This window comes from Crinia signifera, chromosome 9, assembly GCF_055691185.1.
Source record: "Crinia signifera chromosome 9, ASM5569118v1, whole genome shotgun sequence".
Lineage (NCBI taxonomy): Eukaryota > Metazoa > Chordata > Amphibia > Anura > Myobatrachidae > Crinia > Crinia signifera.
In genome coordinates, this window is record NC_139225.1 from 93,717,120 (window position 1) to 93,739,050 (window position 21,931).

General features: G+C 44.4%; 1 protein-coding gene across 1 annotated transcript in view; it reads right to left on the reverse strand.

Annotated features, from left to right (window-relative positions):
- The window catches only part of LOC146035766 (phosphoglycerate kinase), a 33,430-nt gene extending 13,381 nt beyond the window's left edge, over window positions 1-20,049 (reverse strand). Inside the window, exons 1-6 of the mRNA XM_083159395.1 lie at window positions 19,891-20,049; window positions 16,669-16,719; window positions 15,495-15,650; window positions 11,315-11,459; window positions 8,863-8,966; window positions 4,675-4,794 (exon numbers count right to left, since the gene is read on the reverse strand). Of these exons, the coding sequence (XP_083015521.1) occupies window positions 4,675-4,794; window positions 8,863-8,966; window positions 11,315-11,459; window positions 15,495-15,650; window positions 16,669-16,719; window positions 19,891-19,955 (641 nt within the window). The 5' untranslated portion in view covers window positions 19,956-20,049. The remainder of the gene's footprint in view (window positions 1-4,674; window positions 4,795-8,862; window positions 8,967-11,314; window positions 11,460-15,494; window positions 15,651-16,668; window positions 16,720-19,890) is intronic.
- Between the last annotated feature and the right edge of the window lie 1,882 nt (window positions 20,050-21,931).

A 21,931-nucleotide genomic window follows, 5' to 3' on the forward strand; every position in this document is an offset into this window, starting at 1 on the left:
ATTGCATAGCACTCGAATAACAAAGGAATCTCACCGTGTGTACACACCATTAGCTTTGCAAATGCATCAGATTTTTGCTATATTGCATGTGTTACAATGTAATAAACTATGGTCTGATTCAGAGCTAGGGCCTTATTCTGGTTCACACTGCGGAAAATGTAATTTGTGCAGAGAGTTAAATTTGGGGTTTTACTTCAACGGGAGATCTATATTGCTGTGTAAAAACAGAGGGAGATCTATATTGCAGTGTAAAAATAAAGCAGTCAGTATATACTTTTCACAGAAAATCTAATGCTCTCTGCACATGTAACATCTGCCCCATCTGCAGTGCACATGGTTTTGTCCATTTGAGAAGGAATTTGCCTCCTAGAGTGAACCAGAATAAGGCCATTGTTGTAGTTTAGCGATGATTCACTAAACTACAACTCCCGGTACTAGCTTGCGTGGGAGGGGGGCATCCAGCAAAGGGCAAGGGTCCCTCCCTGCAATGTGCAAGGGCTTTGCTGCACTCGCACATTACCAGCTGCCCCCTGGTTGCGCAGCATAGCTGCAAAGCCAGGCACTCATTGGCCATGATCCAGGTTGTAGCAGCTGAATGTGATGTCAGACAGCCTCCCAATGCCATGCCGCGCTGGGAACTGCGGCAGGAGTGCAGATAGAAGGGCAGAGCAATCCCGACCAAAAAATGCTTGAAATCCTGGGATCCCGATTAGCATCCCTAAAGTACGCACAACCCCTGCATTGAAACATGGTGTGTCCAGGTGCAAAGTAGATGTGTTGTTTAGGCCGATTTTTGGGTTAATATCAGGCACACACCCTCCAGGCTGGAAATCTGCATGGTATACATTAACATCCACCTTGAGTCCTGTTGGAGAAAGTGCTCTATATAAATAACACTTACAATGTCCCCATCCATGTCAACATTCAGAACAAACACATTGCTGGAAAGGTACTTCTATGCAACATGGAGGGGAGAAAGGTAGGAGGCACCAAGGATACAGTAGCACTCTTGCCTAAATTACAACCCCAAACTGAATTCTTCAATACAAACTATGCAGAAATAAAATGATCAGCCCCGCCCAAATAAAAAGATTAACTTTAACAGCCTGATAAAAACAAAGCTAAGTGCATAAAGTCTGTGCCATTGTAACAGTACATAACCTTTCCACCAAATGGGCAGAAAGAGTTTAATGTGCTGCAGCGATTACAGTAACACAGCCTCTGTGCTTACTCAGCAGTGTGCAGCTCTGCCAGAGGATGGGGCATTGACCTGCTGTAAGAGGTCAAAGTCTGCAGTCATCCCATGTGAACACTTCAGTAGCTGGGCACAATAGGCCCAGCCGCAGCACTCGCATGAATGAGCACTTCCAGCTAATCTGTGTTTACAGCACAAAAAGGTCATACTACTATGCTGGCCATTCTGTATAACACAGGTGATCCTATAGGGACAGGGTACATTTAGAAATACCTAAAATAGGCCTGGCCATCCAGTTGCTGTCTTGCAGTTGTGAAACATACACACTATACAATGACAGCAGACATCGATAGTTATGGATTTCCAGAGCATCTTGGAACTACAGAATGATCTATATAGTGTGTACACACTGAACAGTTTCAAGCAATAAGTGTTTCTTTTACCAATGACCATCGTGTTTTATGAAAATCATCATTTACACACTGAACTATACACACACCTAGTCATAAACATGGACAAACTTTGACTTCATGTAGAAACGAGAAAGAGGGTGTATAACGACCTGCGCGAGTGCATAGTTATCGTTTGTACACACTGAACCATAGTAACGTTAACTATGTAGTTATCGCGCATACCATGTGCCTTTATCGCACAGTATGTAGGAGGCTTTAAGGTCCCAGCATACCCTCCTACAGATCAGCTGGTAAAGCATGCTGGTTGACGAGGCCAGACCTACAAGTTCTATAGATATATGAAGGTGCTAAGGAATGATGTTTGTAATAGGACTTGCTTGGTAAAAGATTCTGGGTTACTCCCGATAGAATAATTTTCTCCATCTGCTAATCTCGGACGCTGAAAAAAGGGACATGGGGCTGAGGTGTAGACCCTGAAATAATTGAATGACACCCCCGCCCCCTGCCTCTCCAGTCATCCGAATAGAAAAAGCACACAAAAAAAAAAAAAAAAAAAAAATCATACCCTATCAAAAAAATAGTGTAAGTGAAAGAAGCCAAAGCCTTTCTTGAGTCGCACCACAGGATGTAAGCCTTTTACGCCCTATAATAAGAGTGCATGACTAGCGCCAATGCCAGTAAAGCCAATTGAGCCAAGTTGGGATGGGGAGGAAAGGAACTTGTGACAGTATCTTCACTCAGTGGTAGTTGGTCACCCACCAGAGACAGAATATCAGAATACTAGGACCTCTGTGGACAATCTGGCATTGGGGCAGATGTATTAAGCCTTAACAAGAGATAAATGCAAGTGTGATAAGGAGAGATAAACGTCCAGCCAACTGCCATGTTACAGCCTGTGTTTGAAATAAGTCAGTAAGGAGCTGATTGGCTGGACGTTTATCTCTCCTTATCACCCTTGCATTTATCTCTTGTAAGGCTTAATACATCTGCCCGACTATTAGAAGGATACAAGCCTTTTCAAGCTGGACTCCCTTAAACATAACTGTATTGTAGAACACTGTCAAGCCTAGAGTCATACAAAACCAGTCAGTCAATCAGCTCTTAACTGTCATTTCCCAAACAATGCTTGCAACGTAAGCGTTAGGTTTGTCTTTTATTACTCTCCACTATCACCTGTTAAGGCTTAATACATTTGGCCTTGTGCAGTTATGTAGCCAATCCAATTAAATTCTGGACCAGTCCCTAAAACGCAATTTCATGCCAACACATCAGAACGAGGTGAAGGATGGATAACACCTCATTCCGTCCTTTAATCCACATCATAGGGACACATTGACCAGTTGGCTGTGCAGCACGGCCAACATCAATAATGATCACATGAGTGCACAGATTGGCCCTACACAGGGAACGATCCTGCAGATATGTTGTTTCCATCCAAAACCAAACAACCTATCGGGCAGAGATCACACCAGTGTGTTCCCACCTAGTGGCGTGGTGTTTTTGTAGAATGGTGGTAGTGATCATTGAGCAACTTATAAATAATTTTATCTGCAAAAAAAAAAAACATAACTTGTAAAACTCCACACACACTAAGCTAAAATCATATTGTGATCATTAAAAAGCCTACTTTCCTCAAATACAGATTACAAATATACTATTAAGAGATGCTACCACAAATGCGCATACAGTAGTTGATAGGTCAGCTTACGCATCAGATTGTATCCAACTGGATGAGCAAAAATAAGTATTTGGCAGCCACCACGTTGGAGGATTGCCAACCTCCACAGAAAGCACAAGAAAAGAAAAAATGTGGGGCACACAAAGGTGCGCAAGAGAAATTAATAAGTTATTAAAACAAACACATAAAAATACCATTACATCAATTACAATTAATTCATACACAGTGGATATGTATATACACATAAACAGTTAATCTTTGTTGTGTAGTAGATACTTTGTGACCTTATTTCTGTTAAAATTGCAATAAAGTACCAATTAGGAGGCCAGTTTGAAACTCAATTAAATTTTTGTTGTAAATCAGGTTTCATTTTAAACCATGAACCATCCAATTTCTTGACAAACTCAAACTCAGAAAGTACCACAGTGTCTCTGGGTGGCTTTTCAAACCAAGGATATTTGGTTTGAAAAAGCCGGCCAGTGTGCGGCGAAACACATTCTAAAGAAGTGCTCCCGTTACCCGACAATTCCAACCTGCACACAGCAGGAGCGAGATTGTGTATCCCAGCGGCTCCATACAGATACACAGCAGACGCTGTGGCAGAGCGTACCGTAACATCAAGCCGCGGTGAGGAGACTGCTCACACAGGAGTAAAACAGCCAGCTGCAACATCAAAGCTTCAGCCGAGAGGTACGGGACGGAGTGGGTGCCGCGGCTCATCTCACACTTGTAAACTGCCTTTGAGCTGCGTGAGCCCTGCAGGGTGACAGGAGTTACCTGCACAAGTAAGGTGGAGACTGTTGCTGAGCAAGCATTATTTATTTTGCACAAATGGCGGTAATTCCCATTCATTTCAACGTGTGCCAACACATATATATTTGCACAGAGACACTGTGGTACTGTCTGAGTTTGACAGGGTGTACCATGATCGAGAAATTGGATAGTTCATGGTTTAAAAATCAAACCTGATTTACAACAAAAAATGTAATTGTTTGAAACTGGCCTCCTAATTGGTAATTTATTGCAACTTTAAAGGAAACCAGGTCACTATATACCAAGTGGCTACTACATAACAAAAGATTAACTGTGTATGAATTAATTTTAATTGATGTAATTGTATTTTTATGTGCGTTTGTTTTTTAATAAATTATTCTTCATTTATTGTGCACCTTTGAGCGCCCTACGTTTTCTTCTTTTCTTGTATCCAACTGGATGCCAGTATCGTTCTTGAATAACTTTTTTCATAGAGGTCTGCGCTACATGTGCTCAAAAACCTAATCAGAGTACTTATAAGTTTAGCAAAATGTTAATGTTTCACGTACAAAGGAATGTGCACTATGGGCAACAGCAGAGCCACGTTATATTACAATCAATTAAAGTAGAATTACCCTCCAAGGATGGCAAGGAAAGGTCTCTCTGGGTTCTCCAAAGCCTTGGCAAAATAATCAAGCTCTTTCTTCATTAAAAAGCCAGCGGCTCTCTGGGGCAGATTGACACCTACCATGGAGCTAGAAGATAGATAGAAACAGCATGTTATATATATGGCATGGATGCACACCTACAGTAGCAGAACTAGAGGGTGCAAAACAGAATATTGATCAGATAGACTAGGCAGACATTTGCAGAGACTTGTTGGCTTACATTGTATGATCAGTAAACACTTTAGGAACCGCTTCAAGCTACTCCATTTATTTGGAAAAAGTTGAAAGCTAATTATTAATTTTACAATTTACTTTTTGGTTTCACTCAATCTATCGTGTGTGTGTTAGTTGAAGGTCTTGTGTAGTTTCACAGCGCCAGCTTACGCCGTCAGCGTAGTGTACCTGTCAGAAGTAGCGTAGCATCCCTGGCTGCCTTGTGTAGTTTCACGGTGCTAGCGTAAGCTGCGTTATTAGCGTAGGCTGGCGCTGTGAAATTACACAAGTAACTACCGGGCTGTTGGCGGGAACAGCATATGTCCCCGGTGTACCTGTTAAACCTAGTCAGCACCTCTGACACAGCAGTGCTAGCATGATCCCCTCTCTTTGTCAGAGGGGATCATGATGGCGCCGGTGGAGAGGTGCTCCATCTGTTTGACACGCAGGAGCGTCTCAGACGCTCAATTAACGATACGCTCTTGCGTCTGAGTATCTATTGTTGAGATCTATGAAATATGGCAGGTGTGAATGTGTTCCTGAAACACCCCCACTATCCATGGCAGCCTGAAGCATGGCAAGCGCAGCGAGCCCTGCGAGTGGACGAGTTACGCGCCCTCCCAACCATCTCATACCCCCACCATCCACGTCAGCGTGGAGTGGATTTTATACAGTGTGGCGACCGAGCTCGTCACACTATATAAAAATCAACTCCACGCCGACGTGGATAGTGGGGGTATGAAAAGGTCGGCAGGACGCATAACGCATCCGCTCGCCACGCTTCGGGCTGCCGTGGATAGTGGGGGTGTTTCAGGAAAACATTCACACCTGCCATATATATCATAGATCTCAACAATAGATACTCAGACGCAAGAGCGTATCATTAATAGAGCGTCTGAGACACTCCTGCGTGTCAAACAGATGGAGCGCCTCTCCACCGGCGCCAACATGACCCCCTCTCCGACAAAGAGAGGGGATCATGCTGGCGTTGCCGGTGTGAGAGGTGCTGACTAGGTTTAACAGGTACACCCGGGACAGAGATGCTAGTTACATGTGTAGTTTCATGTGTAGTTTCATGGCGCCAGTCTACGCTGATAACTCAGCTTATGCTGCCGCCGTGAAACTACACAAGTAAGGCAGCCGTTGGGCTACGCTGAGAACGTAGCTTAGCCTGCCCCAGGCAGCCGTTGGGCTACGCCATGGGTCCTCAAACTGCGGCCCTCCAGATGTTGTGAAACTACAAATCCCAGCATGCCTTGCCACAGTTTTAACACTCCCTTATAGCAAAACTGTGGCTAGGCATGCTGGGATTTGTAGTTTCACAACATCTGGAGGGCCGCAGTTTGAGGACCCATGGGCTACGCTATTAGAGTAGCTTCAAACGTAGCATAAGCTGGCACAGCACATAGCATAAGCTGGCGCCTTAAAACTACACAAGTACAGTGTTAAATTTACCATAAATCAGTGAAAATCCAACTGTTCCACCAGAGTAGTGTCCATCCAGCTCAATTCTCACGAGAGAACAAAACTAATTTTCAATGGCTTTTTCTAGAAGCATATACAGCTGCTTCCACCAACAAACAGCATTCAATGCTGCCCTACATCTAAAGAATTGCATGATCATGGGCCTAGTATGCAAAGCTGGGGTTTTTTTTTTTTAGCAAATGAAAACCATGCAGCACTGTAGGTGGGGCAGATGCAACATGTGCAGGGAGTTAAATTTGGGTGACTTATTTTGTTTCTGTGCAGGGTATATACTGGCTGCTTTATTTTTACACTGCGATTTAGATTTCAATTGAAAAAACCCCACCCAAGTCTATCTCTCTGTGCTAGTGTTCCATTTGCCCCACCTGCAGTGCAGCATGGATATGTCCATTTGCTAAAATAAAAAAAATAAAAAAGCCGCTTTGAAGTGAAGTCTGCTTTCACATCTGAGAGTGACAGCGCACTTAGGGCCTTATTCAGATCTGAGCTCAGTACAAATTTGTTTGGTAAATGGGTAAAACCATGTGCACTGCTGGCGGGGCAAATGTAACATGTATAGAGAGTTAGATTTGTGTGAGTTATTTTGTTTCTGTGCAGGGTAAATACTGGCTGCATTATTTTTACACTGCAATTTAGATATCAGTTTCAGCACACAGAGCTCCCTGTATATAGTGCTGCAGCGCTCCCCCACTGTTTAACTTTCACAGACCAGAGCTATTAGTCTACATGCTTTTGCTTCATCTCCCAAAACTACAATCACCAAGCGTAACATTGAGGCTATTGACACCACATCCTTATCCTCCCTCTGAGTTACTTCTCTCTCATGCCTTGAATAAGCCACTTCCCTATATAATGCTTACCTTACTTCTGTCGCTACACCCATCACTACTCACCCTTGCAAACGAACACCTCAACCCTGCACCAGATACCTGCAAAATGCTCATGTACTGCAGAACGTCATTGGAGGAAATAACACTCCAAGGCAGACTTCCTCCATTTCAAACTTATGCTTTCATCCTTCAGTGCTGCCCTTTCCCTTGCTAAACAGTCATACTGCAAGAATCTCATCGCCTCCCAGTCTAAAAACCTCCTGCACATAGGGCACCATTTGAAGGTGAGCATACATCTAATGGGACGAGGAGCCCTTGAAGTTACATACCTGTATAGAGTGTGATGTGATTGGGGTTCCCACAAAAATACCTTTACATGCATATACAGGTCAGTAAGAAAGAGGACCAGTGGATTTACACTGGATGTTGGCGTTGAACTTTTGCCTCATTAATATTACTTATTTTCTTATTTTGCTCATATAAGCAAAATATCAGCGGAGAAACACCACCACTAGAAGTGAACAACACCTCTGTTAAAGAGACAGCACATCAATGTCCACCATTGTTGTGTATTGAAAGTGGGAGTGGTATCCCAAGGTGGGACACGGTGCTGGAGTCAGGTTTGGTGCGGTTATAACTTTATTAAAAATAGTTGTTCGGTTTGTGTAGTCAAAACGCATAGAACCGTGTCACCCACATCCCTGATCAGGAGCAATAGACTGGTGCTGCAACCAAGCACTAATTTTAATCATTAGACTGACCCATTAACATCTGCCAAGTGGTTTCCCAGTATACTGCCAAGCTGTGGGAAGCATGCTGCTCTACAGAAATGAATGAGTCTCAGCTGCAGGCCTGTGAAATGTTTCAGTAGCCTGCCGAGTACACCTAAAGCATGGATTTCTAGCTGATCTCATGTAGAGAAGCTCACAGTACAAAATGGTCCCAACACTGCCCCATATATAGGATACTAGTGATCACTAGTCAAACAACTCACAGTGCATGTTGCTCTCTGATTGAGCCCGGTTCCAGCTTGCTGCGAGTCTCTGCATGCATACTGGCATTTAGTAACACAGTATGCATGAAGAAATTGGCAAGGACGGCTCGTGCAGTATGAGCAGCTGTCCTTTGAGATGTTAGGCCTGTGTGATCAGGCACCCCTGCCTCCTAGCAAACCCATAGAATGGGGGGGGGGGGGGGGATTACAAGCTCACCATGATACATGGCCATGCCCCTTAGGGCTGTATGAGAGCATCAGTCTGTGCACTTTACTGAAGAAACCAATAAATGGGTTAATTTAGTAAGCATCGAGTTCTAAAACCTGGTGCTTCTGATCATGTTAAATACCTGTAATGTACATTCCAAGCATTAACACAATGAGAAATCCTGAATTTTATGAAATAGCAACAATATATACCCCTACAGTGTTTTAATAAATGTCATCAGCAACAAGAGCATCACAGAATTTAATTCCCTGATATCTAGTAATTGCAAAACATATGTCATTACTTTGGTTTCGAAGCAATAGAGAATTGGCTATTCCCGACTGGCTACCTCTCATGGGACTGTATAGTCTGTTACTAATTTAACTAAATAAGTCAGTAACCAGGGAACCACATTCCTCCCTTACCTGTGAGCTCTGTGTGCGGTGCCAAAAGCATCATTGACGTAGATGTCTCCAAGTTTAGATAAAGAGGCTCGGAAAGCTTCTACTTTCCCAGAGTCGGCCTTAACCTGAAAAGTACAAGGAAAATATATATTTTAAATGGGATACAGTCATTTAGCCTACAAGAATTTGGCTTGACATGGGGTTTTTCTAATTTTTTTTGAGCTGACGGGTGGTATTTCCTGCCCTACCATCCACTAGGGTGCAGTGGGAGAATTAAATAGCAAGCGCAGAGAGCCATGTGAGGGGACGTGGTGCTATTGTTCAGTGTCCATGTCGACTGTCGAAATTCTGGACAAAAAACCCCACAAAAATGGAAAACCCCATGTCGGCCTTTTGACCTTCCCCATGCCGTCCAACTTGCTGGTGACCCAATGATCCATACCTTTTCAAATATTGGACAGTATAAACAGATGTCAACATCAGAGATGTAAGTTCATGGGGCATATCCAATTACCCCAATAATATAACATGGTTAAGGGTATCAAGGGGATCTATACTATAGAAACTGAGAAGCCATAACAACTGATGTGAGAACATTTAGTTTTTTCCCCAAAAACACACAACTGAAGAGCCAGTGCAAAACACAACTTATCGGGGACTTTGTTTCACCTTAGGCACAAAAATGTCCAACAAGTGCCGGCTTTTTGGAGACACTGAACTAGTATTCTCCCCCCCAAGCACACACGAGATCTTTTTGGATTCCCCTTAAAAACATATCTGCAATAAAAAAAATATATTCTGGTACTTGTTTCCTAGCACGGCACCCAAGACTTCCATACGATGCAATTTTTAATTGTATAAGCACCCTAATGGGTGCTTACAATGTTAAATTTACCCCCACTAGCAAAGCCTACCCGAAGAGTGGCGAGCGCAGCTAGCCCGCGTGCGGCGGTACGCGTCCTCCGACCTTTTCATACCCCCACTATCCACGTCGGCGTGGAGCTGATTTTAGATAGTGTGGCGAGCGCAGCAAGCCCCGTGTATTACTTTACATGCATTCCGAGTCCGCTCGCCACGCTTCAGGCTTGCCACACTATCTAAAAACAACTCCGCGCTGACGTGGATAGTGGGGGTATGAAAAGGTCGGAGGACACGTACCGTTGCCCCTCGCGGGCTAGCTGTGCTTGCCACGCTTTGGGTTGGCTTTGATAGTGGGGGGGCATTTAACATTGTGGGGACCCATCAGGGTGGTTGTACAATAAAAAAAATCATGTACCATTGCATGGCATACAATTTTTTATTGTACAACATCGCATCCCATATTTAGTCTTATGGTATACGATGCGATGGGCGCCGTGCTAGGAAACAAGTACCATTTTTTTTGCTGCTAATTGGATACCCACCTAAATCAGCAAATAAGGGAAGAGTATTTGTGTCCAACATCACTGGACTAGTCAATACAGTGCCTACTATAATCAGAACCACTTTATTTCAAATAAATTATTTAATGCAACAAAATTACCCCCCCCCCCCGCCTGCTAATAAAAACCTGTGCCCTGAAGTCCAAAATCTCACAAAAGAACTGTTGTAATAAACCATCGCTCATTATGGTATTCGACTACTAGATTTCAATAGTAGAAAAAATAAAAGGATTTTAAAATGAGGAATTATGAAACACACTTTCCCCAGTACACATTTGCTGTTTAAGTACTAGAGTATTGCTGGACAGATTGGAGAAGTAGGGCCATTTTATCATGTCATATTCCAGGGACGGCACCACTAGAACTGATCATTACCATCTGTCATTTCTCATAAGTCACTTAATTAAAATCAGAGGGGTGATCCATAGTTTATTGCAGAGATAGACTGCTACACTCTAAATAACAGTGTCTCTACCTAAATCCCCGATCCTACAAACGTCCATGTATCAGAACATATCCTAGGGACACTAGGATTAACCTTTTAAACGTTACAGCACAAATAAGGGACGCAGGATAAACCTACTATTGGGAGGACGGATAAGGAAATCACTACCAGGTCTCCTAATATATGCTTTAGTAAAACCCGTTCACACAGTGTCTCCCCTTTCAACCAGTAAAGGTCATCCAAGTATAGGTCAGCGTTTATCAAGCTGTACAGTAAGCGAAACACTCAGGGAGAGCATTGAACCAAGTCAGTTACGCTTAAAATAGACAGCAGCTAAACAACTCTCCTCCTTGACCTTCAGTAAAATGTCAGAGGTCATAAACTCTACAGATCTCATCCCAGTGATCCATGTGTGAATACTTAGTAGGAATTTAGAAAGGACAGCCAGATCACTTGTGGCTATTCTATAAAATAACCAAATAATATAATTAGCAAGAAGGGGACTGAGCTCTAGGTACATATTAAAGATGGGAGGCGGTAGGTCAAGGGACTACAGTATGTATCACACACCACCATATGGCACACATGTTTCATTGCAGTCACTTACCTTGTTGCCAGCTGCATCTTTGCCTTTTCCCTCTTCTTCCACATGGAACCTCAAGTTCTCTAAGAGCAAGACTGTCCCGGGGGCTGGATTGGCACATGCAGCTTCTACTTCTGCTCCCACACAGTCCTTCAGGAACACAATCTCCCTGTACAAAATGTATTCATCAAAACTTCACTCCATATTTACACACACACAGCGTCCATCACATGCCTTAAGTTAAGGCATGCAATGCGACCGATGCGATTTTACATAGGGAACAATGTTAAATGGGCCAATGGACCCGATTTTTCATTGTATACCCACCCTTATGGGTATTTTACATGACAAATTCCCCCCCCCCCTATTGTTAATGCCACCCCACGATCAACGCCAATCACGTAATACCTGTGAAGTAATGCGCGTCCCCTCGCGGGGCCTGCTGCGCTCGCCACGCTTCGGGCTTGGTGGCTCGCCACACTATATAAGTCAACTCCACGCCGACGTGAATAGTGGGGGTATGAAAAGGTCGGAGGACACGGGTTGGCTGCGCTCGCCACGCATCGGGTTGGCGTTGATCGTGGCGTTAACAATGGGGGGGGGGGGGGGAGGGGCATTTGACCTATCAGGGTTGGGAAACAATAAAAATTGGGCCAAATGTAATCGTTGATCGCATCGCATGCGATTTGGTTACATGCGATGGACACGATTTCGGGGGGGTCCAGATGGATACAATTTTTATCGCTGGCACCGTGCTAGGAAACAAGTACCCCATTACATGTTACACCAACACCGTAATATCAGATTGATTAAGACAATGTCTTCTTCACATAATGGGATGGAGTCAAAGCTAAAGCTGTGAAAATACACACACTGATTTACTTTCAATTTCCCCTATTACACCCCCTTTCGATTTAGTCTTTGGGTACTTATATGTTAGTTGGGTGCCCACTAAGCTATTTGCTTCATCCACTTTTGTTCTATAAAGAAAACTTTTATTGAAATAAACAGGCAATGACATTTTACATAAGTTTAAAAACAATGAAAGTGAAAAACTTCTTTAACAGTCGTGAATTTATCTTTGCATGGAGTACGTTTTGCTAGCATGTAAGTGACCTGTGGGGAATCTTTAGAAAAGGATAGCTTTTTCTAGGTCTTATTTTCTGCCGTGATTTTAGAGCAGGGCTGGGCAACACCGGCCCTCCAGATGTTAATGAACTATACATCCCAGGATGCTTTGCATTAGTTTTGCCATGTGGCCATGCTGAAACTGATGCAATGCATGCTGGGATATGTAGTTCATCAACATCTAGAGGGCCGGTGTTGCCCAGCCCTGTTTTAGAGGTTCTCCAGTAATTCAATGGTTGTCTTAAATTTGCACCATTCACATATAAAGCCTGGCACCTGACAAGTCACTATAAGCATGGGCCCTCTTACCTCTTTGTTGATAACAAAGTCTTGTTTTAAAATAAGCGATTACAATAAATACAGCAATATCTGTATTGCTCCTATTGGCACCAGCTGCTACTAAAAGGGAACCAAGTTCTATATTGTATTAAACACCATTTATATAGGCTCTCATTCAGATCTATATTTATACATTGAAACAGAATATCATAATGCAATTTCATTACACCCTCTCCACTGCGCGCTCTGCTCTACCTTGCACCTCCTTTCTGAGGAACTCACCCAACCTCAGCCTTTTAGACTTCTCCCAGCATGCTCCCACCCAATGGAATGCCCTCCCATGCTAAATTAGACTTTGCCCTCAGCATTTAGGTCTTCAAATGTTTCCTTAAGATAACCTCTTGAAGGCTTACACACACACACACACACACACACACACAACACCCCTATCCCCCTGTTGGGTCTATCCAGATTCTCTCTTGTGAACAGGGTCTTCACATTTGCTTTTCTCTATAACATTATATAATCTGTACATTATGATTACTTATACCCCTTTTACACCAAAAACGCCGGGACTTTTGGACCCAGGTGCGACCCGGCGTTTTGTTCCTTTTACACCGGCACCCCCCTCCCGGCGCAGGAGGTTCCTGAGCCGCCGGTTTGAGATTACATCTCCATTTGCTGATCGCCGCCACCGGGACGTGGACTGCTGCGCTGGGGTAAGCCCAGCACTAAGGTAATCGGCTGGGCTGCCCCCAATCCCCGTGCACCCCCCAGACGTCGTCCTGGAGGTGAATGGATGCCGCACACAGGCATCCATTCACCTCCTCCGCTGCTGTCTGCAGGGTATAGCAGACAGCAGCGCAGGCTGTCTGTGCCCCCCCCCTCCACAGTCCAACCTGCGGTACACATTCCCCATTGATGTAAATAGGAGCCAGGTCGGATGACCCGGAGTACCCATTTAGAAGTCCCGTGTAAAGGGACACGGCGTGTCCCATTTACACCGCCGATGATCCGGGTCTAACCCGGATTTTTCGGCAGTGTAAAATAGGGGTATTATATAAGTAAACTGGCCTTTGTCACTGCACATATTCTGCTATTCCACCTTTAATAAGATCTATGGAACTCACTGCACCGTCTAAAAGGTGTCCATCCACTAGTGCGAGGTACTGCATGCTATATGCTAACACACCCGTGGTGGGACAGCATATGATACATTGTATGCAATCCTTTTCCATACAATGTACTGTATGCAATCTCAGTCAGAACTATCTCTAGCTCCGATCCGCACATCGGAATCTGAAGTAAACCACATGCCATTAACACTTTTAATCCAATTTCGGAATCAGATGAACAGGGACCCAATCGCACTAGTGGATGGGCACCTTTACTGATAAGGATCAGAAGTTTGCCATGCTGTACTGTGTTAAAACAGTTTATGATTAAAACGTAGATAACATACTGGACATTCATTTGGAGACCTAGGCAAGAGATATGGTTTTATTGGTTTGTGTAAATGTAGCCCCACCCACAATGCAGCATGCTTTTTTTTTATCTGCAAAAATTGTAGCCTTGCTAACAGTTCTGAATCTGCCCTGTGAGAAATAAATGTCCCTAGGACAGGCCAGACCTGCGTATGGGGAAAAGTCGGATCTGATTTCCCTTCAACCCCAACGACACTTCCACGGGAGGACTGCATATGATGTGGCGATCTGCAGTAGCCAGGAGATTCAAATTAATGGGTGGCTTGCTGATTAGCTAAGAGCACTCTCAGTCAATCAGCGGCCTTGCATTCTTTTGAATGGGAGTTTTCTAATCTCCTGCCCACCGCAGAGCCACTACAGCAGCCTCACTGGCTGCCAGCTGCAGGGGATGTCTCGGAGCGCAGAGCAGCATTTGCGCCCAGCAATTCCCCACTCTGTGTGCCAGATGTGTTGCAGTATGCACTCATGCCCCTGATCAGATGCAATACATTGTGGGCAGTGTTCCCTCTAAGCTGTGCGCGCGCACACACCTCGACGAGCGTGCGCACAGACATTACAACCGAGCGCACAAAGCAGCAGTGGTCCCTTTTTGCAGTTGTGGACTCTATTAATGTGTGTTTCACCAATTAACTACATTGTGTGCTGTATTTTGAATGTTAAATGTTTAATATCATTTTGAAGTAATGTTAACACAAATGCTGAACGTCATTTTCCAGTTATATATAAGTGACGCACAAAAATGTAAATTTCATTCCAAAGTTGCACAGGCAAAATCTTTAGCCGCACACAGCCTTCGTAAAATTAGATGGAACATTGATTGCGGGTGCTAAAAAGCACTTGCGATGTGCTGCTGATAGGTCCAATCCGATAGTACATGCTGCACATATGATCTACAGTAGTGGTTCTCAACCTTGGTCCTCAGGGACCCCCAACTGAGCACGTTTTCCAGGTCACCTCATAGATACACAGGTGCACTAATTACTCACTGGCACATTTTAAAATATCACAGGTGGAGCTAATTATTTCACTTGATTCTGTGAGGAGACCTGCAAAACATGCACTGGATCCAATGCGCGCAGGAACGTGCATCGGTTCGGATGTCAAATAAGTTCGATTTGGCCATTTTTCACCAGATGCATAAGGCCTATCTGTCTGAAATGGATGAAAACAGGGCAAATCGACCTGTGTATGGGCACCTTAACAGTTAATCCTGCAACAATTATAAAAGCAATGTTTAATTTAGACTGGACTACAAAGTGGATTAGAATAGGTATATACACAGGTGTATTAGTGACCAATCATTAACATATTACCTTTTCATAAGAGTTTTGAGTTCCTCAGCTACTGGTGCCAGCGAGTACTTATCTGGCATCGGAACACCATCCGGTCTCCCTAGGTGGCTCATTAATACGACAGATTTAGCGCCATTGTCTAGGCAGTGCTGGATGCTGGGGACAGCAGCCTTAATCCTGGATAGGAGACAAAGCCAAAGAGATCCATAGGTAACCATGAAAACATCACATCAGCCTTTACATAACATTGCAGCCACTAAACATGTAATGACAGTTACTGCTGACATCTCCGCTATGTTTGCTGAATAAAAGCTACTAAAATGGGCTACCAGGAACATGAAATTAGAGGCAAGCCAGTCTTCCTATCTTTAAAGGTTCCACAAGCATTTATAACTACAAACTTTCAATAAAATAGGGCTATAAAATGTTTTGCTTGTGAAATTTACTTTACTGCAAAGTCCCAACACTTTTCCAATATTGGCATATTAGGGTACCCTAATGTTCAGATACATGCACATACCCAGCCAACACCTGTCTCACCAACAAGGTAGAACCAGGTGGGTCCTCACTTGTTTGAGGTTGCAGCAATATTGGGTCTTATTTCAACATAGAGTAATACAAAGTTGTCCAGCTGAGGATCTGCTCAGCATAGGAACTAGGACACTGCCAGTTGAAGCAATCGGTGAATAAATAACTGTTAGACATTGCCAGTGTATAAAAGAAGCTTCAAGGAAGAGAACCCGCTAGGCATTCTGCAGAACAGCATGAAGATGCCATTCTCTGGAGGAGGAGTAACAGGTTGTAAATATTTGAGCGCAGCTATTCAATATATTTTTGGGTAACCAAGGCGCTACTAAACTAGTGCCACACACACACACACACACACACACAGGGCAAATCAGCCTTTGTGCTGAGCGATCTAGTCAAGCACAAATTGCTCAGCACACAGCGACGCAACAGCAATGACTAGATTTATACTGCAGGCTTGAATGATCTAGCCTGGTCTATCGCTACGGCGTATATGCACTGAGCTTTATGTGCTTAATTTAATTCCAGTTTAGATCTCCCCATGTGTATGCCCCCAAAAAACACAGGAGGAGTGTTAGATGTTGCATTACTTGTAAACGGAAATCTACAGCACTATCAGTCCAGGGACAGTGGTCTAGGAGAAAAAAGATTTACCATTATATCTTACCTTTGGTTGTTTGTAATCTGGTTATTTTTCATTGGGACATTGAAGTCAACCCTAAGGGAAAAGGAGAGCTTGATTTACACTTCATATATAATAAAGAGATGTACCTTTTTCAAATGTAGGACAAGGTTAGGTTACTCAACTTTATACTGTATTTCTATAGCTGAATCTACACATTTTTGTAGGTTTTATTAATCATATGGAAAAGCAGATATAGCCCATACACAGGGATATTGTCACTCAGCAAAAAAGGGTGGTAGACTATGGCCCTTATTCAGATCTGATTGCAGTACAAATTTGGGTACTTGTGTATTATCTGGGCGCCCGATTTTTTCATTGCATGCCACTAAAGACATGCAAAGCGATTTTTCATTGTAAAGACCCGATTTAATTGTATCGTCAGCCATGGGTGATTTCATTCCCCCACTATCCAACTACGCATGGAGTTGATTTTATATAGTGTGGCGAGCACAGCGAGCAACCGAGCCTGAAGCGATGCAATTCAATGGAAAAAAAAAAAATCGGCTGCCCAGATATTACACAAGTACCCAAAGTGGTTCTCAAAATGGGCAAAACCATGAGCACTGCAGGTGGGGCAGATGTAACCTGTATAGAGAGAGTCAAAATTGTTTATTTTGTTTCTGTGCAGGGTAAATACTGTCTGCATTATTTTTACACTGCAATTTAGATTTCGGTTGCAACAAACACCACCCAAATGTAACTCTCTGCACATGTTACATCTGCCCTACCTGCAGCGCACATGGTTTCAACTAATTTGGGAACAAATGTGTACTGCGATCAGATCTGAATAAGGGCCTATATTGGACTTACATACACATTGATGTAGCTACAACTAATAGAGATTTCCTTTAGAACTCCTGTTACAGTAAAGAGAGGCCTGGCCTATTGATACATTTACAAGCTAGCAACAGTTTAATAAAGGAACATGGACCATTACTTAAATACACTGCAATGTGACAGCTCCTGCAATGGAAGTTAGGTCCGATACCCCGGATCAGGCCTCCTCACTGAGGAGTTTGTTAACTACATCATCTATAAAGGACTTTTATATGCTGGGACAATCTACAAGGCATGTATTATCATAAGTAAAATTGATAAAGGATGACAAAAAATGGAGAACACTGTATATGTTGACATTATAATCAGGTACAAAATAAATATATTTAAATACTACAGGACAATCTGCCAGTGTATTGTTTTAATATTCCTCAGTTTAGCTTACAGGTTTTAAAGTAGCAGCAGATAGATGCAGCTTAAATCATTGAATTCTAATAGTTTTAAACTGTTCACTGTAAAACAAACCCTTTAACTTCAAATTATATAAGGACATGAGAAACAAGACCAGAGACACGCATCAGCCACTCGTGAATGGTCCCATCATCCATTGCATGTTATTTTAGTCTACAGAAAGATACCAGACAGAATGCTCTTAACATTCCTGACAGCATCAGGCACCTGCTGTATTCTAGTGGCACACTCCCTGAGAAGAAAGCAAACATGTAGAGGAGAGGTACTATCACAAGACATTGATGATTAAATAATGCCCGTGTATGAGTAGGTTTTTAGGGGTCTGCAGGGCTCTTATATCCTAGATATCACACTGTTCCGATCTGTGTCAGACCTGGGATTTATCCCGTTTCTGTGCTGACCTGAGATATTCCTAGGTTGTTCACACGAGTGCAGTGTCCTTAAGGCCAGCACTTGGAGATGGCACCCATGCCGAAAATCCGCTGTCCGGTACCCCCTGGGCTCAACTCCAATACTCTGCCAGGTGCTGGGCTGCCCCCAGCCTCCATCTCCACATTAAGTGAATGTGCAAAGCATCCATTCTTCCTTAAGCAGTCCATACACGTATACAATTTGGGCCCCTTTAAAAAAAAATTGTATGGATTGTGTCAAGAAATCAGGAGATTGCAAGTGCTGTATATAAAAGATGTTTCGGATCCAGCACTTGCTGTTGGTCGCATACGATACATTGTATGTGGTCTTTTAGCATACAATGTATGCATGCAGTCCGAACCGTATATGGCAGTTGCCGAGGTATTACCTGTGAGGCTACATGCAATACCTTGGATTAGTGTACTGAGGCCTTTACTCTGGCACTGCTGCTACTTGTATGGCAGGGCAGACAGCAACAAGGACTGTGTACACACCATGTCCACCAACCACCCACATGTACTGCTGTAGACAGGTCCTGAGTTGGATGACCTGGGTTACCCAGTGTAAAAGGGTTATAAATTAGTTTTTAAAAATGTTAATGGGCCATGGTATTAACACATGCTACAATACAGTATTGCATTTTGTTTAACTATTTTTGTATCCTACATTGGTATAGTAGCCCACCGTGTGCCCTTCACAGCAGATTACCTCAGGATACAATGGTCCTGCATGGACATATGCTATACAACACTTCACCCTTTAGATGGGGCCAAATAAACTCCAGTGCCAACTACAGAAAAGGCAGGGAGCAGACCAATCAAGCGCCTGGCCATTCTGAAGGACCATTAATTGTTCTTTTAATATCTGTTGGCATAGTTTACCGTTTAGCTACAGCATTATCAAACCAGAAAAAAAAAATGTGTAAAGACGACATGTATCTGGACAATGAATTGAACTGCAGTTATTTTGGTAAGTACTGAGGGAGACAAAGTATGGCACACAGAGCTCAGTCATACTCCAGAATGGCAGAGATGTAGTCTCATCATTGTCATTTACTTCTTATCGGATAAATCATCAAGAGATTATTGGGATGTGAGCAGAGATTGATGACAGCAGAACGCATACACTGTACCCTAATAGCACCCATTGCAAATAATGTGGCAAGGTAGTGGCAGTGATGTGGTGCATGGAGTAAGTAAGCGCTTGGGAGGATGTGGAACTACTGCCGGCGGTAACCTTCAGTGAGTCACCCTGCCTGCCTGCCTGCCTTCCGCCATCATCATCTCACCCTCCCCACTAGCCAATAAAAAAGATCGCATGGATACTAATGCAATTTTGCCGTTAATACCCACCCCCTCCCCGCTATATATGTCTATGAGAGAGCTATGGCAGCACAGTCACTGGCTGGGGATGCTGCAGTCACACCCACATACATGACAGGAACATGTACAGAACAGCACAGGCTGCAGCCGCACACAGGGAACAACTTCACACTGCTGCAAACCGGCCCATGAGCCATAGCCAGGCCGCAGCCTCTCCGCTCACCTCATCACCACCCTCTTCCCCTTCACATCCACCTTATCCAGGGTAAGCTTGTTAGACAGAGACATGTTGCTGCTACTGCTCCGGACTCGCTAATGGCAAATGCACAGCGCAGGTCACCTTACACGGGGCAGCCTTGCTCACTGAACGCCTCTGATTGGTGCGAGGTGGGGGCGGAACTAGGGATGGGCACCAATCATCGACGGAGTTTTTTTCCAATCACCATTGAACATCGATGATTGCGTTAAGACGATAGCTGGGGTTGTTATCGATGGTAGGGGTGCCCATTGGGGTTCAGCAATCGATGGTGAGCGTGGGAGCCAATGGCGATGGATACTTTTTTCCACATAGCATTGTAACAGCGCCACAGCGCCACAGCTTGCATTGCAGGAAGCTTACAGACTTGTTCCATCATCCGGGCAAGTTACTACGTGCAAGACGTCAGTCAGAGCTCAAAAGACACGCCCTACACTACAAGGTCCCGCCCTTCCCAGCTTCACCCCGCTCACCGCTACAAGGGGCCCGCCCACCACTGCAGTCTATTGACAGACTGGGCTACATGCATATTGCCCTGCTTATGTGAGGGGGCGTGTCGTCGTGTGTGTGTGTGCTCAGTGGCAGCCTTTTAGGGATGGCCATCGGCACATCCCCCATCGATGGTTGCCATCGATGGCTTCTAGAGCAGGAACCATCGATGGCTATAAACCATTCTATCTCACACCATCGATGGTTCCTGCCATCGCTTAGCCGCGCATGCGCAGAGCAACGGGGTCGCTGCGGGCAGCCTGCTCGGCCGGGATCCGCGCGCATGTGCAGAAGAAACTTTAGCCATCAATCCAGTTTAAGATTCTTTTGCGCATGAACGCACCTTCCGACGGGGTGGGCTGCCCGCAGCCATGACGCTGGACGCAATGACGCAGCGCACACAGTGCGCATGCGCCCACAACTTTTACCATCGGAAGCCATCCATCGATGGCATAAAACTATTCGACCATCCACTATCGATGCTCAAAACATTGAGCACTAGGTCCCAACCATTGATGTTTTGGGAACATCGATAGTCGATAGCCATCCCTACCTTTCAGGTAGGAGGCTAGGAGCTGTGACGGCTCTAGGGAATCGGATGGATTATAATGTTGTGGTTGCCATCGATAGCATTAGTACAAACAGTCATCGATGGCAGTGTAATAACTGGATGACTATCAGTGTTTTTTCACTATGGATGGTCATCTATTTTCTTTGACTGGATAGCTCAACCATAAACCATCGATGATTTTGATTCAAGTCTACAGTGCAACTATCTGCAACTATACAATTACATGCGGCATATGTGTGACCTTCCAGCTATTAATTTTGTGCGTGTGCAACAAGGTTTTTTCGTGTTAGTGTGTAAAGGCCCCCATACATACACTAGGGCGATTTACATGCAATTTGGGCAATTAACATGCGATTTCAGTGATAAATCACATGTACAGTGCCCAGATTGCATGTACATGAGAAGAGGTGCGATGCAACGCGCATTGCATCGCATCTCCTAGGTCGTACCAGCTACAGAAGAAATTTTGCGGTGCTCGTCAGACGCCCTGCACCTGGCTGTGCGAGACGTTGTGCTGCCAAGTCTCCAGCCGACCAGCGCCCGCCTCCTCTCCTCTGCTTCCTCCCCACTCAGGGAATCAGCGGCCCGCCACCCTCCCCCTCCACTTACCCGGCAGCAGCAGCCTCAGACACAGGAAAAAATCCTCACAAGGCTGCTACTTCCACTGGCCACCAATGCTTTATTTTTTTACAATGCCATTAGCCCGACACCCACAGCCCAGGGGTGGCGGGGACAGCCCCGGGCTTTAGCCCGGGCTGGGGTTCCCCTGGAGGGGGGGAGACCCCTTTATTGGGGGGTCCCTGGGCAGGGTGATCATGCTTTGGCCGGGGGACCTGATGTAAAAAGTGTCCCCCAGTTGTGTTTGAGCCCGGTGCTGGTTTCCAAAATATGGGGGACCCCTACTCCTTTTGTCCCCCTTATTTTGGGAACCAGGACTGGCCTCAAGAG